This window comes from Penaeus monodon, unplaced genomic scaffold, assembly GCF_015228065.2.
Source record: "Penaeus monodon isolate SGIC_2016 unplaced genomic scaffold, NSTDA_Pmon_1 PmonScaffold_622, whole genome shotgun sequence".
Taxonomy (NCBI): Eukaryota; Metazoa; Arthropoda; class Malacostraca; order Decapoda; family Penaeidae; genus Penaeus; species Penaeus monodon.
Window position 1 is genome coordinate 5001 of NW_023661240.1, and position 17500 is coordinate 22500.

Sequence of the window (17500 nt, forward strand, 5' to 3'; positions counted from 1 at the left end):
ACCCGGGGTAGGGGCTAAGTTACATTGTTTTTTGGTGAAGGTTTGTCCTTTCCCTCTGGATTTTGGGGCCCCCTTGCTTAAATCCCCCTCCCCGGTTTTTCAGAAAACTATCCATTTGTAAAGTGGTTCAAAATATCTTGGAGGGGTGCGGGCCCTTTCGGTTCGCTTCACCCTGGCAGGGGTTTTTTCTAGGAGGGGTTTTATTCTTTTCTTGAAAGCTCATGATAAAAATTTCAAGCGTTGGCTCAAGGAAAAGAGTTTTCCGGGGTGAAAAAAACAAATTTTAGGGTTCTCAAATTTAAAAGAATTAGCCTCTCTGGACCTTGAAAATCCCCGGCCTCCCGGGAATTAATATTATTCTGAATTTGTTTCCAAAGGAAAATGGAAAATCTAATGGCAAAACCCAAGTAAGAAGGAGAAAAGCCCCTAAACCCTTTTTAGGAAACAAAATTTTAGATTGAAAAGTATCTCTATTAAGTACTTATTGTAAAGAAATTTTCGTCGGGTTTTTGAATTTTTTGAATCATTGAAAATATTGGGTTTTCCCAACATGATTAAAAAACCCCACAAAATTTTTTGTTTTTTTTAACTGGGGTTTCCCCCAGTAGATAAAACCTCTGTGTGCTTTCGACATTTTGGGTAAAGTTTCTTTTTTCCTCAAAAACCCCCATCGGGGAAAGGGGAATGGTTTTTTTCCCCCGGACTGTGGGCATTTGATAAAACGAGAGGAATAAAAGAATTTTACGATAACACTCGGTAAGCACAGAAGCGTTGTGCGGTCTGCACCCCAAGATAGAGTGAGAAAACCCCGCAAAATCTAAGTGCTTTTGTAGCCTTACTTTTAAAATTTTTCGATGTGGGCCCCTGTAAGCCTTGAGTAAAAAATTTAAAAACCCAAGTATTTCACCTTTTGGGGAAAAATTACAGTGGGTTTTGCTCCTAAACAGGGGGAAAGGGATAAACTTTCCTCGTTTGGGGAAATGTATAGCCATGGTCTTGCGTGGAAAAAATTTAAACCTATGGTTTTGGGTCCCCTGAAAAACCAAAATTTACTGCGGTCTCCATGTGCCCTTGCACATCCTGTAATGTAAGTCATTCAATACAGATTATATGAGACACCCTTGGAACAAATTTTATGATTATTTAAAAAAGGAAAACATTCACACTTAAGAACCCCCTTGTGGGACTCCTTTGAACCCTGTTGTTCCCCATTGTAAAACCTGTTTATTGCAGCTCATTTCCCCCTTACAACCCTTTAAAGCTTCTTCCTAGCAGTACAGTTAAAGTCACCCACGGGGGACAGCACTTAGAAAAAAAATTTCATGTCATATATAGCTTTGGAAAACGGGGTCACTCTTAAGACACTCTCTTGTGGGCTTCTTACACGATCTTCTGGGTTAGAAAAAATGTTTCCCACCCGAATTTTTACACTTCCTGTTAGAAAGGAAGCTTTGTATGAAGTTGGGAATGCTCCTCTTAAACCAATGTCATACAGCTCATGAGTAGCCCGCTCCCAAATAGTATCATAAGCCTTTCACAAGGGCAAAAAAGAAAAACATTTCACGCGTACAAAGTAATTCTGTATACAGCTTCCATCCTCGTGGTCGATCTCATTTCTAAACCCCAAATTTATATGGGGCAGCTTTTTCCTTTTCCCGCGTATGTCAACTAATTTACCATTTTCCCATCCCCCTTGCAGATGCAGCTGGTGAGAAAAATTGGGGCGTATTTTTTTTGGGGTGGGGCCCTTGCCAGGTTTTGGAAAAGGATTTTAGCCTCTTTCCAGCAGATGGCCCTCCCTATAACCTATTGAAAAGGTCCCAAAGGAACTTCTGGGGCTCTCCAGTGAATACTTTTGGGATGGAATATCATACTTCCTGGACATTTAGGCAGACTGCAAAAAGGTCCCCTTCCCTTGCGCAAAAAAGACAAGTTGTATAGTTCTGTTTCATCCTACTGAAGAATGACACTGGTGTATTTTTTGTTCAGCCTGAGAGAAAAAATTGGGCGGTTTAAGAAAAGGCCCCAGAATCTTGCCATGGATTTAACTACCATTTGCAACATCGTTTTTTGTCTGGATGATTATGCCAGCTATCTTCAGAGCAGGGTGGTGACATTTAAGTCTTTACGATCTTACACACCATGTCCCAACCCCCTCTGGGGGGCCCCAAATTAATCGGGGAATTCGTCTCCCCGACTCCGCTGGGCCCCCTTTAGCACTCGCCCCGGCTTTTCTGGGTTTTTTGTAACGACAAGGTTACAATGCGGGGTGTCATTTCAACGCTTTTAAAACACCTTTTTGTTCTGACAGCTTGTGGGATTTATCAGACCACCATGTTTTTGGAGGGTTACAGTCTCCACTACTTTTTGGGAAAGGGTCTTCTGCTGCAAAATGAATTTGTGAGTGAAGTATTAACCATCTTGAACACACTGGAAAAACATTTACAGACCTTTCAATATGCATTGATCTAAAAAGATTCCAGTCACATGTTTGCACTTTGACTCCATTTCTGGAATCCATTCCCTCCTTAAAAGTTGGGGATATCACTTTTAGTAGGGCTTTTCCCTGACCTGCCAAATGAAGTTTTAAATGGAATCAGGTGGCCTATTGATATCTATAATGCGACGTCCCATTTGAATTTTGGAAAAGTGTGGAAGTTCCTGTACAGTAAAAAAAGCATCTACTCTTTAAAAAACAAAGGGCCCAAAGGGCCTTTCCCCGAGGGTTGCACAAAGTGTCTCCCCCGAGGTATACCAACCCCTGAAATCCCCAAAGAATAAAGGGATTGGCAATTGCCCAAATACATCTTCCAAAAATCTCTGTCGAGATTATTTTAAAGAAGGTAGTAGTAACAATGGGATGTCAAGCCTATTCCAAAGCCTATACCCGCGTGTTGTCTGCAGGGGGATGGCCTGGAAAGGGAAAATATGACGTACCCTTTTTGCTACTCCCCCCTAAGGTTTTATTGCAAACTCCCCCTTATGGGCTTTTTAACTTGAAAATCCTCTCAATGAAATGAGACGTTTCCCCATCATAACTCTTTTAGCTATACAACTGGGGTTTTATGAAGCTAGAGTTGCACTCTTCCCCTTTTGCATGAATTCCCCGGTTGATATCCCGTTTTTTAAACTACCCCTTTTATAAGGTTTTGGGAGCACAGTGGTTAAAGGTTTTCCCCCACCTGAGGCTGTCCCTTTTTAGGATCTTGGGAGAAACTTTTGAGGGGTTTTTTTACCCCTGGAAAATATTTCCACAGGCTTCCTTTTTACAGGCTCAGGATTTCTTTGCCCGGGGCAAAGGACGACCTGAGCCGCTTTAGGGGCATTCTCCTGTAGTAGGGCCCCCGGGATGTGGTCATGGACTGTCACTGTTGTGGGCCCCTGGAGCCCCCGCCTACGGCTCCCAAAAACCCCCCTTTGAGATGGGCTTTTTTTAAAAGGCTCAGGATTCCTTTGTCTGGGAAAAAGGGTGTACCTGAGCCTTTTTTTTAGAGCATTCTGCCCCACTAGAGGCCCCTTGGATTTTGGGGGGCAGCTGGAGCTGTCCCGTTGAGGGCCCTTTTTTTAGCCTTTTAAAAGATGGCTCCAAAACTTTACTTTGGGGGGAGGAGCTCTTCAATAGACCTCTCACTCCTACTCCTTTCTGGTGGAAAAAATTTACCAGAGGTATTTCAGCAATTGGGGCTGAGGGTTTAAAGGAAGTGCAGAGTGTGTGGTATAAGAAGGGGGGATGGCTAGAACTGAGCAAGGATTATCTGGGTGGCAAACGCACACGGGCAATTGCTTTTTCTTTTGGAAAAATAAATTTCTCCTTGCCCTTTTTTACCAAACTTTTTTCAAAATTTTTTACCTTTTATATTCTTTGAAAAAGCTTCATGGGTTTTTTGCAGTGGGAACAGCATTGGCCCGAAAATTGTTATTTCTTATGAGCGTTTTTTACCCCACTTAACATACTCTTTGGTTTTCCATTTTTCCCTTAAAAAGCATGATTCTCCTGCCCCTAAACCCCGGCAGTGGAAGCACCGCATAGGGTTGGGGATATTGGCTTTACCTTTGGGGGGTACCACTCCAAATTAACAGATTCTGAAAGGATAAAGTTTCAAATTTTGAGAGGGGTTGACTCTTCCAAACCATCACTTTCTTCTTAAAAAGTTTTTTTTGACACTTAAAAATTCTTTAGTTCTTTTAACAGTTTTCATAAATACCCATCAGGGCTCGGAAAAAACCCTTCCTTACAATAATTGGTGTTTTTTGGGAGAACATGAAACTTGAGCCCCAAAAGTCCAATCCATGCAGACGTCATCTCTCTAGTGACGAAACCCCAGTATAGGCTACCATCTCCTGTTTAGATGTGAGGTCAATTTAAAAACCTCAACATTTTCCCAAAGTACTTCAAAAAAATCAAGATTTCCTGACTGATCCCCAATTTTTAATGCTACTTTTTATAATGGGTATTTTTATAGTTACCAGATAAGATTTTCTTATGATTGGGAGGCTTTTCTCCTTCTTACGTTTTTGGGAGCCTTACGATTCCCCCTTCTTGCCCTTTGGGAAACTGGAAAGGTTCCAGAATGAAAGTGAATTCCAGAGGGAATGGCAGGGGATTTTGTAGGGCGTCAGGGAGAGAGCTAATCCTTTGTAAATTTGTAGAACTCCTACAAATTAGAATTCTTTATTTCCTCACCCCTCTCCCACCTACCATGGAGTCCATGAGCTATAGTTGAGGCTCAAATCTCCCAACAGCCACAGGGGTAGTGAGGAAATATACACAGCCACTATTACAGTACTGATGGCAGTCGTGGGACCTATGCACTACCAACTGAACAGTGCCTGCATAACCCTAGCCATACTTGACCAGCCGATTGACCAGAATAAAGGACCAAAGAGGTGTGTTGTTAGCTGCAAGGCACAGCGTGCAGCATCGCTCAACCTCCAGGACTCCTGTCTCCTGGTAATACGGGATGCCACACACGGCAAACACGTGGGAGAGTTCTCCCTGGTCCAAGATGGAATGAACCAGGGTGGGTGTACCATCCCCTCTCATAGGTCTTGGTGCACTAGGAAGCCATTTTGTCATATCCCTCACTCCAGTGTGGGTATCCCTCTGGTCTGGCTCACCAGATCATTGGGACCTCAAGTCCCCCACCGTGACAAGACAGCTCTGTTAGGGGGGGGGGGTCATCAAGAAGATGACAATTGTTTGGGTCCAAAATGCTGTTACCACAGCAAACATCATGAAGCTTCATCAAAGCAAAGTAAAAGGTATACATTTGAAAAAGAAGTATTGGTAATAAGGAGCAAGGAGAAAGATAGTTTTCCAGAGGCAAAGCGACGTGTACTGTTTCCACAGCCAGGTAAGTCCTTTGCTTTGGTTCTAGCCCATCCTTCCCATCAATACTTCTTACTTACTTGCCCTCCAATACTTCTTACACCACACATTCTGCCACTACCTTTAAACCTCAGTACCCTGATGCTGAAACTGTCTCTGGTGAGTGTTCTCCTTAGAGTGGGGGTCTTTTTTGGATCCAACAGGCAGAGCTCCAAAGACCTCAGTGGGACAGCTCCAGCTGCACTACATCCACAGGAGCCTCCGCTGCTACACAGAATGCACCTGAGCCAAAGGCTCAGGTCCGTCCTTTGCTCAGGCAAAGACATACTGAGCCTGCTCAAAGAAAGCCTGTGGAAACTAGTTCCACAGGTAAACAACCCTTAAAAAGGTACTCCCAAGATCCTGGAAAGGGACAGCCTAAAGGTGTGGGGCAGGCCTTAACCACAGGTGCTGCCAAACACCTTATGAAGAGGTAATTTGAAGAACTAGATACCCTAATCCAGTGGAACTGTCAGGGAATTCATGCAAAATGGGAAAAACTGTAACATCTGAGAGCTTCATGTAACCCAGTTTGTATATGCCTACAAGAGATGACCAGGGAAAATCATCCAATTTCCCTGACAGGATTCCAAGTTCAAGCCCATTATGGGAACTTTGATAATGGACCTTATGGAGGAGTAGCAGTGATGGTACATCAGGATATTCCTTTCCAAGCATCATCTACCTTCCTTCACATATTCTCAACATAGATGATTTGGAAGATCTGCTTGGGCAGTGAATTTCACTTGGCAGGTCATGGAAGACTTAAATGGAAGTGACAACTTTCCAATACTTTTGGAGGAGGTGAATGGTATTCCAGGCCAGGCAAGTGCTAAAGGAGGCTAGACGGACATAATCGAGGAGACATACTGTCTCCATGAACTCACTTGCTGGAAAGAGCACATCCATGACACCACCTGCTCTGAAGATAGATGGCATAACCCTCACAGACAAAAAAGATGTTGCTTATGAGCTAGCTAAATTCATGGCAGAGATCTCCTCTGGAGCATCTTACACTGCCCGATATTCCACTCTTTGGGCTGAACAGGAGTGACACCCAATGTCATTCTTCAGTAGGACTGAAGACTACCCCAGAAAGTGATGATATTCCATACCAAATAATATTTTGCTTACTGGAGAGCTCCCAAAAGTTCCTGTTGGACCTATTCAATAGGATCTATAGGGAGGGCATAGTGCCAACCACATGGAAATGGGCTATAACCATTCCTGTCCCTAAACCTGGCAAGGATGCTTCCATACCAGGGAATTACAGACCAATTTCTCTCACCAGCTCATCTACAAGCTGATGTAGAAAATGGTAAACTTAAAGTTGACATGGCTGCTAGAAAAGGAAAATCTGCTGACCCCATATCAATATGGCTTTAGAAAATTGAGATCGACCACATCTACTTGTGAGGATGGAAACTGCTATACAGAATTCCTTCTCACAGCGCCGTCACATGATAGCAGTCTTCTTGAACCTTGAAAAGGCTTACGATACTACTTGGAAGCATGGCATACTCATGAAATTGTATGACATTGGTTTAAGAGGAGCATTACCTTCATACTGTCCTTGCTGACAGGAAGTTTAGATGTTCGGGTGGGAAACAGTTTCTCTAACCTAGAAGATCAGCTGGAAGGAGTCCTACAAGAGAGTGTCTTAAGTGTGTTCCTGTTTGCCATTGCTATAAATGAAATTGTAAATGTTGTTCCAAGTGCTGCCTTGTGTTATCTGTATGTGCATGACTTTACATGGTACTGCTCAGGAGGAAGCATACAGGAAGTGCAAGGACACATGCAGACTGCAATAAATCAGGTTGTGCAGTGGGCAACATACCATGGGTTCAAACATTCTTCAAGCAAGACCATGGCTATCCATTTCCACAAATGAGGAAAGTTCCATCCTTCCCTCTATTTAAGGGCAAACCTACTGCAATTTGTCCATTGAAGGTGAAGGCTATATCTTGGGGTGCAGACCGCACGACAGCTTATTCAAAGTTAACTTGACTATGAATGTGAGGCTTATTCATCTGCAACTCCCACTGTTCTCCAGATGTTGGATTTGGTTCATGATGAAGCTCTCAGAACCTGTACAGGGGCTTTCAGGTCTTCACCTGTGGAGTCCCTGTATGCTGAGAGCAGAGAACCACCTCTTTCATTACATGAATCTGATTTACTACACAAGACTACAAAGGATTCTGGGATCTCCTACATCCAGATTGGTTTTCAACCACATTGAGGATAGTCGATCCTATGGTAGGAGAATTAGGAATCTTGTGGAACATCTTAATTTGAATTTCACAAAGTTTCTGGCTGTTGGAATTTCCCAATTCCTCCCTTGGACTAATCAAGTCGAGCTGGATTTGGTCTGAACAGGGAGAGGGGAGAGATCCAAAGCAGAAGTCAGAAAGAGATTTCTTCAACACACTTCTTGGTACCAAAGATCAGATGCAATATATACAGATGGTTCGAAATCTAAAAATGGTGCAGCAGTGAGCAGAAGACTGCATTTGGCAGTCTTTCTCTAGCAGCCCCAATCTCACTGCAGAGTTACATGCCATCCTTGCAGCAGTCAAGATGACTAGAGAACTTACACAATTCTCTTATAATATATTGTGGCTCTCGTAGTGCTTTGCAAACAGTCAAGAGCTTAAACTCATCACATCCAGTGGTATGGGAGGTTCAGGATTGACTTGCACTGATGTCAACATGTAAAAAGATAACTCTATGTTGGGTATCAGCACATTTTGGTATAATTGGAAATGAGCGAGGTGATCGAAAGGCCAAAGTAGCTGCCCTCAACTCTATGATACTCATTTTTCTCCCACACACCGACTTGAAACCAAGCATCAGGAGTTATCTTCATGATAAATGGAGGGAACAATGGAGGCATACCTCTAGAAACAAACTGCGAGAGGTTAGAGCTGAGCTTGGCAGTTGAATGACCAGCATCCATCCCAACCGAAAAATAGAAGTTGTATTAACAAGACTAAGAATCAGGCACACAAAATAATTCATGGCCGATGATGGCTAAAAGTGAAGCACTTTTTGAGGGATGGCCAAGAGCCATTAATGGTCGCACATGTAGTGGAAAGATGTGCAACATTCTCAGACCAAAGACATATGTACTTGTCTCCCCCATATACACTGAAAAATGTATTGGGGGATGATTGTGACATATTAGTTTCCTTAGGGAGACTAATGTTTTCAATAAAATTTAATTATGCATAATGTTTATGAAATAAATTTATACACTTACAGCATAATATTTATGCTTTGATTTTTTTGTATATTTATTGTTATTTGTAAGATATTTGTTGACAGATTTTTAAAGTTTTATATATTCTAATATTTCCATCTATCAAGGCATTTGTCGCTAATGACCTTAACTGTTGATGCGGCAGATAACTTGAAATAATCAGTCAATCATATTCTAGTTCTAGGCATCTGAGTACTTTTTATCTGATATAAGTGTTCTGGAGTGCCTAGATGACCTTGGAAAAGAACTGTGCTGCCATTAGATCAATTCATGAGTCTAGGGGAAGAAGGTTTGCCTTCATGCAGAGGTTGAGGACCTTTGTCCCCCTGGGGCACCCACAATGATCCTGGGAGCTTCATTTTGGACTGTCTCCAGTTTTTCTCTTAGTCTTGGCTTGGTAGCAATCAGGTGACAGAAGCATAGTCCAGAATAAGACAGATGGCATGTACATAGAATGATCTTAGTACTTTTTGTCTTGCTCCTGTATCATGACAGACAGTCTTGTCTTAGTTCAGTCAACCAGGTACTGGATTTCCTTTTGGAAAGAGAGGTTCTCGTCGACTCATACCTAAAGGTACTGGAAGAACTGAACTCACTCTAGGTCCATTCCATAGATACGCAGACTTGTACCATGTACATTAAATATCAGACCCATACCCAATTTGGCTGCAGAGATCTTTATTCCTGTCCTGAGATGTTTTGCAAGATTGTCTGCACAGATGATCTTGCACACCTCTGGAAGATGTATGCTGAGGATGCAAGACATTAGGTGTTGAAAAGGGCTGGACTGTAGACTCTACCCCGTGGCATTCCAAAGGTGATGTCTAGGACCCCTCCTTTGACATGCATTGGCTCTTGGCGATCTCCTGGAATGACTCAAGCCCTTCAGATATGTGATAGCCTGCCACATCTGATCTCTCACAGGGAGCTTGTATGGGGTGGTGTGTATTGAAGTCTCCCCCTATGACCACTTGTCATAGTACAGACCTTGCTTACATCTAAGCTACTACAGCCTGGCCTGCTGTACACATTGTACAGCTTGAGAGTGCCTGGAGCATGACAGTGGCAGTGTTTCTTGACTGCACAATGGAGTGGAGAATGGCACTTCTTGGAGAAAAGCCATAGATGATTAAGCCTTTGGTGCCAGCTGGGCTTGGCAACACATAGACATGATACTCTGAGAAGTGGACAATATCCTTTGTTAGCGTCTCCTGGAGCATGACAGTGTCAGTGTTCCTTGACTGCACAATGGAGTGGAGAATAGCACTTCTTGGAGAAAAGCCATTGATGTTCCACTGCAGTATGCTTGGATTGTGTGCCATGTGTTACTCTTACATCTGTATCATTAATGATGTCATTGTATTCAGATTCAGAGTTGGATGCCCCAGCAATAGTGGCACCCAAAACATGTCAGTCTGACAACTTCATGTTGAAGCCTTCGCTGATTGAGGGATCTTTATCTGTTTCAGAGTTTCCAGTCAGGCTAGCTAGGGTCTACTGGGAAGTAGAGAAGCTTTGGTAGCTCTGACTTTTGTTAGCTGGGCTTTTCGTTTTTCAGGCTTTGCCTGTGCGGTCTCGGCCTCTGCTGACTTTGTCTGTGTAGGTTCAACCTGTTTTGGTTCTGGCTGCACTGTTTCAGTCTGTTTTTGGCTCTGCTTGTGAAGGTTCAGCCAAGGTTGGAGCAGGAAGGGGAGTCTCGCCCTGTGGTGAAGTAAGAACTGGTTTGGATGGGTCCAGCTTTCTTCCCTTCAGGATTACAACGGTCTGTGTCATTGCTGTCATGGCGACCCTGACTGCCTTCTCTGCCTCCTCATTTGACCTCCCCAAAGTTTTTTCCACTGCAGTGGCAGCAGTCAACAGGAGTGTCACATCTTTCTCATCATAGAGAAGGGGTTGATTGCCTCTGTCTCCAGAGGGCCGCCTTTTTCCCCACAGAGCAGGCCAGGCTCCGGCATGATGCCTCTTGGCACAGCTATTGCGTCCCTTTGGCCTTCCTTGTGCGCCTTAAGGCACACCCTAGTGCTGTTCACCTTGCTACAGACGCTATATTTGGGCTTGGCCTTGCAGCTAGCCTGGTGGTGACCGTATTTGGCACATAGAGCACCGGAGTGGGTAGGGAACTGTAAACTGAGGAAAACACCTAGAGGATCCAGACTCTGCCGCAGAGTCTGTCCCGCCTAGGTTGTATTTATAGATTCGGAGCTTAGGTCGTGGGAATGGCTGGTTTGGCTTGTATTCCCATCTCGGTCAGGGAAGACATCTGAAGGGATGTTGGGGTTCTCCCTGCTTTGGGGCAGGCCTGGAGAGGCCAGCCCGAGAGTCCATTGTTGGACAGTTTGATCGACAGACATGTTATGTTTTTGTGTTGGTTTCTTTGGCATGTCATTTTTGCAACAGCTCTCAGAGAGTCAGCCTTTTGATCTTTTCAGGCCACTTTTTTTTTTTTTTTAACGGTAGGTTTATGTTTGAGCCGCCATGGTCACAGCATGATACTTAATTGTAGTTTTCATGTTGTGATGATATTGGAGTGAGTACGTGGTAGGGTCCCCAGTTCCTTTCCACGGGGAGTTTCCGGTGTTACCTTTTTTAGGTAATCATTCTCTCTATTTTATTCGGGCTTGGGACCAGCAGTGACTTGGGCCACTAGAAGCCTTAAATTGCATCAGTGTGACTGCCATGGTCAATTCCTTGCATGGGTCGTCATCTTTTGTGTCAAATCATGTATATTTTAAGGTTGGTTGCCACATGTTATAGCGATTCTTTAACCTGTTCATTGTCTAACAGCTACAGGTGGTGAGAGGGTATATGCAGCCACTGTCTCGTATTAATGGCATGGGTGGGACCTGTGAGGCCAATGAAGGGAATGACTGCTTGACCCTAGCCTCCCAAAGGAGTTCAGCTTATTGACCTGACCAGGATTAGGCACCTGTCTTGCAGAAAAGAGACGAAAAAGGCATGTTGATATCCAAATGGCATAGCACGGCATCGCTCAACCCCCAGGATTCCCGTCACACAAGGGTGCCACGCACAGCAAACACAGATGAAACTCCCTGGTTATAGGCCAGAGGAGATACAATCCCACCTACAGGGATCTCGGTTCCTGATCCTGAAGCTTAAGTACACGGGGGCGAACAGGAAACAAGGGGAGCTTGTGGACCAATTAGAGATCCGAGAGGTGTCCGTGTCAACCAGTCAGGTCTCACAGTGAGCGGTGAGAGAGCAAGGATTGTTGGACCTGATGTGACCCAACCTACATGTTGCACAGTCGTGTTGCTACAGTATCACACGCACACACACACACAAAACCGCGCGCGCGCGCGCGCATTTCTTCAAACATGCAAAAGCACCAAGCATGCACCTGTAACACACCCCACCCTCCCGTAAACACCGTCCACACTCTCCCGAATAAACGCACTCACATCCCAACCCCGCCCACCCGCACCCTTCCCGCACTCACTTTATTCTGCGTCTCTTCAAACGCCGCGTTGTCATACTCGAAGCTAGCTGCAGGCCTCTCCTCCTGCGCCGCCCTCTGTGACCTGACGTGCGCAGGACACAGGTCAGGCGAGGTCTGGAAGAGTTCCCTGAAGGACTTGGTCTTGCAGATGGCGGCGAGGGCTCCTAGCGGGATGAGGCCCATGGAGGAGGCGGAGAGGAGCCAGCCCAGGATCTGGATGTTGGCCGGGAACACGTAGTCGCCCCAGTACGCCGGCACGAAGAAGTAGATGTAGAAGAAGCAGATCACCTGCGAAGGATGGGCCGTGAGAGCATTTTTTTTCTTTTTTCCTTTCCTTTTTTTATGGGTGTGTGAGTGAATGTGTGTCTGTTCGTATACGGCTTCGCGTATATATGCTTCTATACACAAACAGTCATCAGAAGAAACAACCTTGTTGACATAACACTAATCAAATTATACGTACAGCCATCTGTCACCTTAAGCCCACTTCAGCTAAATTTTCTTTCCAATTTTCAAACTTGCTTCACGCTACTCACCACGAGCATAACGGGTGTAATGAAGACCCAAGTAGCCAGCCAGTAGGCCTTCAGAGGGGCGGGGATGTATACGCCCATTTCCTTGATGTTACTCAGGAATCTCCGGAAACCTGGGGGGGATGGAGTTAGAAAGGGGGGTGAGGGAGAGAGTGAACGTATAAAATGACCTTCAAAAGTATATACAGATACAGAAGACAAAGAACTAGCGGATGCAAGAAACGTTACATTTTACACAAATAACTTCGTACACAAGATAAGATAATGGATGCTTAGCATGAAATCTGTTTAACGGCTTGTGGTTAGCTTTTTTTTTTTTTTTTTCTTTTTTTTTTGCTTTTTTTTTTTTTTGTGTGTGTGTGTGCAATGTATTGCGTGAGTACATGCGTTCATGCATGTGTGCGTGTAAATTCATTTGCATTATACGTAAGAAAAGTTCCACTAAAACAAGAACACCAACTGCCCCCAACAACCCAGCATCCCCTCCCCCTCCCCCTTCCCTCCGCCCAGCCTACCGTAAACCCAGACAAAAGCCGACGATCTGCGCGATGGCCAGGATAATGACGGAGATCCCGGCGGAGTACCAGAAGAAGAGCTCGAACATGAGTATCCCGCCCTCGAGGCACATCGAAAGCCCCAGCAGGAAGATCACGAAGCACACGCAGGCGACGACGAGGGGCTTACGGTGCCTGAGGGAGGGCATGTAGTCGAACAGGGTAGTGGTCACGGTCTCAACCATCGTCAGCTGAGGCAGAGACAGAGAAATGGAATAAAAATTAATAATAGAAGATTCTTATCATTTTCTTTTGGTTTCTTCATTTTCGTCTTTCGTGCCGTAATATAACGTTTCACTTAATTTTTCCTCTCTTGCATGTCCCTGCGTGTGCGCATTCGATGTATTAACAATACAGATGCAGAAATTCGTCACAAGTATAATGATGAGGATATGTCATGTTTCTAGCAAACTATAGCAATTGTCTGGTATCTTATTCGCATTTTTTTAAATAACATACAATAGGAAACGTAGAAAATGTAGAAAATCGTGGAACATACAATGTGTCAAAGTCTCAGAAAAGGGAAATTTGGCAACTCACCCGCGGGTCTGGGATGCTCTGATTCTCCGTCTGCTTTTTATTCTGATCAAATTTAATACTTATATTCACACATGTCTGGATTTTTGTATTACTTATATGCAATATTTCTTATTACCTTGCACCATTTTTCTTTATTCCAAAAAAATGGTGAATCAGAGGAATGAGATGAGAAAGGGACGAAAAAGAAAAAACAAGAGTGCAAGAGAAAGAACAGATAATCTAATTCAAGTAAAAAAAGGAAAAAAACTAATGTAAAATAAACAAAATGATGTAAAATGCTGCTACTAATAAAGAGAGAATGATGTAAAATAATGATAACAACATAGAAAGATGTCAACCAGCAACAAGAACAACATTAATACTCAATAAAAAAGTGTGCAATTGAGGCAAGGATACGAGGAAGAAAAAAGGAAAAGGCGAGGCCGGCTTCCCACCTGCGACGCCAAGCCAATGTTGATGAGCATGACGAAGAAGAGGACAGACCACAGCTGCGGAAGGGGCAGCAGGGACACTGCCGCAGGATACACGATGAAGGCCAAACCAGAGCCCGAGGAAGCCACATCCTTCACCTCCACGCCGAGCTCCTGCGCCAGGAAACCCAGGATGCTGAAGATGACGAAGCCGGAGAAGACGGAGGTCGAGCAGTTGGAGAAGGCGATGATGATGGCGTCTCTGGGGGCGGGGGGGGGGGTGAAAATATAAATGGGTCAATTACAGAGTCAGGCAGAGAAGGAAAAAAAGGAAAATGGGAAAATTAACCAACGTGTGAAGTAAACACCACGATAGACCGGGGAAATAACCAACTTATGAAGAAAGAAGAGTTGTGGATAATCGGAAAAAAATCTAATATTAGCAACAGTAACAGCAGTAGTGGCAGCAGAAGTGGTAGTAGCAGTAGAAGCAGTAGTAACGTTATCATTACCACTACCACCATTATCACTATTTCTCTCATTTCTGACCCACGAACCTCATGCAGTTATTGTTGAACTTGTTGTAGGAGGAGAGCGTGATGAGGCAGCCGAAGGAGACGCCAAGGGAATAGAAGATCTGAATGGCGGCGTCGCTCCACACCTCCACCTCCTTCAGGCGAGAGAAGTCCGGCTGCAGGAAGTAGAAATCGATCCCTTTCATCGCCCCGTCGAGGGTGATGCCTGGAGATAAAAAAGGGGAGATGAGAGATAAGGAGGAGAGGTCAAGAGCTAAGACGGAGGGATAAGAGAAGAGAGATGAGAGATAGGAAGGGGGAGAAGAAGCTTAAAGCAAAAGGAGATGAGAGACAGGGTGGGGAAGTACGAGGTACGAAAAAGGGATAAAAGAAGAGAGATGCGGAATAAGTAAGGGGGGAATAGAAGTTTTAGATAAGAGGAGGGTGATGAGAGATAAGAAGAGGGAGATGGCAGATTAGGAGGAGAAGTAAGAGATATGAAGGAGGGATAAGAGGAGAGAGATGAGAAATAAGAAGCGGAGAGAAGAGGCGTTACGTAAGAGGAGGGAGATGAGAGATACGAAGGGGAGGTAGTAAAAGGAAGATGAGAGGTAAGATGGCGAAGTAAATAGATGGAGGCAAGGGATAAGATGGGGGGGGGGGTAAAAGGAGGGAGATGAAAGATAAGAAGGGATGTGAAAGGAAGGAATAGTTTCTTCAATTTTGAATCAACTTTAGGTTCGAAAAAATTAAAGCTGTATCGGTAATTTTCACCTGTACTGTATCAGCAAAAAATAGGCCACTTTCTCACCAGAATGACATGTTGCCTGTGGCAAGTGACACGTGGCACGGTGATTTCGGACCAAGGTTACACATGGTGCGTGTCAGGCTATTTTCACTTAGTTCATAAGATGGAACATTGGAGGATGATGATGTTATGATGGTCCTAAGTACTAAGGAACTTTGCGACAATCATTTAATTGTCACACAGTGGAATAAGGTGGGGGACTTGTTCCAATACCCCCTTCTTTCTTTGTCCAGGGAGTGGGAGGGTTAAGTTTGGGGTGACTCCGAGCAGAGACTACTGTGCATCAATATAGGGTCACCTGCACTCCTACTTGATACACCCGTTTTTGATGGACAGCATTCTCGTACTGCGTACGATATAAATGAATTGGAGTATGAGGTAAACCAAAAATTCCCCTCATTTATTTATGCAGAGTATTGTTACTGTACTGAAATGATGTTGTATCACACAATCGTTTATATTTCTCCATAGTTTGTTGAATGTTATGTTAATTGGTTCATTACCTGGAAGAGGCATGACCGCGCTTGATTACTTTCTCATCCCAAGCCTCACTCACAAGGCGACTGAGGCACTGTTGTCAAATGGGTCTGGCGGATGGATATCTACACGCTTCAAAACTACTCTTTGCATGCCATACTTCCTAAACTTTTCCTTTTTTGGTATTTAACATTCTTATATAATTTTGATTAATAATCACTATGGATTTGAAAAGTTGTACATGAGATATGTGGCGTGCCACGTGTCATGCCACGTATGACGTGCCACTTTGGTGTGAAAGCGGCCTAAAGGGGAAAGCAAGAAAAAGTAAGATAAAAAAAGTAAATGCACCCTTATCTATATATAAGAAAAGGAATAGATATAGAGACAACTGAATAAACAAACATGGATAAATAAATCAGTTCATGAAAAAATAACGAATAGGTGAATGTAGAAAAGGATGAATGAAAATAAATATCTTCACAATACAAGATATGTATCTGACTGGTTTCGATTATATCCTCGTCAGAAATACATGAAATACATCCGGTCAAATACATCTCTTGTATTGTGAAGATATTACTTCTCATTCAAACCTTGTCTTCATTTGTCAACATGAATACGGATAGGGAATATGCAAATACGAACAGAAGGCAGCTCCAGCTTCAGAGCCCCTCGCTTTACCCCTGACGAAGAGGATGGCGAGGATGACGTAGGGGAAGAGGGCGGTGAAGTAGACGACTTTCCCGGACGACTTGATGCCCTTGGCCAGGCACGCGCCCACGATCACCCACGCCAGCGCCAGGCAGCCCACCAGCTCCCATCTGAGGCCGCCCATGTCGTCCCAGGACCGCCCCGTGACGCCCAGCATGCGGTTCCTGCAGTGTGTGGGGGTGGGGGTGGCGGGGGGGGGGGGGGCTTAGTTTTTCTGTTTTCACGTGTGGGGTTTCATTTCCTGTTTTCATCAGAGGTTGCAAGTTGGTTTCGATCGTAACATACACTATTGTTGTGTTTCTAATAGAGATTGAACCGATATCCTTTGAGAGTTACTAGACGTAATTGATTTTTTGCGATATGAATTAAACATATTTCTATTCTCTAAACCACTTTATATCATCGCAATAATACTATTGATAAAAATACATTGTAAACCTTCATATTTGTCTTTAAATGTAACAGAGAAGAAATTTCCCTCACTTGAAATAATCCTCGCTGGCTGAAATCCTCGTGAGGACTGTCTCGACGGGTCTGACCCAAGCCGACCCGTTGGCGGGGTCGTGGCAGTGGGTCTTGTTGAACTCCCCCAAGCCAGCCAGACCGCAGTAGTCCCCGACGCTGAGGCAGGTCCGGTTGTAGTAGACGAGGGAGGAATTCTTGCACGCCTCGGCCTCTGCGTCGGTGAAGCAGTCTGGAAGGAAGGACGAAGGAGGCAGGGAGTTAGAAAGAAACAGGTACAGCAGAAGGATGGAGGGGGGAGGTAGTTATTTTTTTAGCATGGGGAAGGAGGAGAGTAGGGGTATATCCTGTGAAAAGGAGGGTAAAATAAGAAAATTGAGGTGATCGGCCATTAAGTCAAAGG

General features: G+C 44.3%; 1 protein-coding gene across 1 annotated transcript in view; it reads right to left on the reverse strand.

Annotated features, from left to right (window-relative positions):
• The window catches only part of LOC119571427 (sodium- and chloride-dependent betaine transporter-like), a 31006-nt gene that overhangs the window by 2876 nt on the left and 10630 nt on the right, over nt 1-17500 (reverse strand). The window contains exons 7-13 of the mRNA XM_037918733.1: nt 17119-17329; nt 16606-16799; nt 14679-14862; nt 14146-14383; nt 13140-13362; nt 12621-12730; nt 12085-12372 (exon numbers count right to left, since the gene is read on the reverse strand). Of these exons, the coding sequence (XP_037774661.1) occupies nt 12085-12372; nt 12621-12730; nt 13140-13362; nt 14146-14383; nt 14679-14862; nt 16606-16799; nt 17119-17329 (1448 nt within the window). The remainder of the gene's footprint in view (nt 1-12084; nt 12373-12620; nt 12731-13139; nt 13363-14145; nt 14384-14678; nt 14863-16605; nt 16800-17118; nt 17330-17500) is intronic.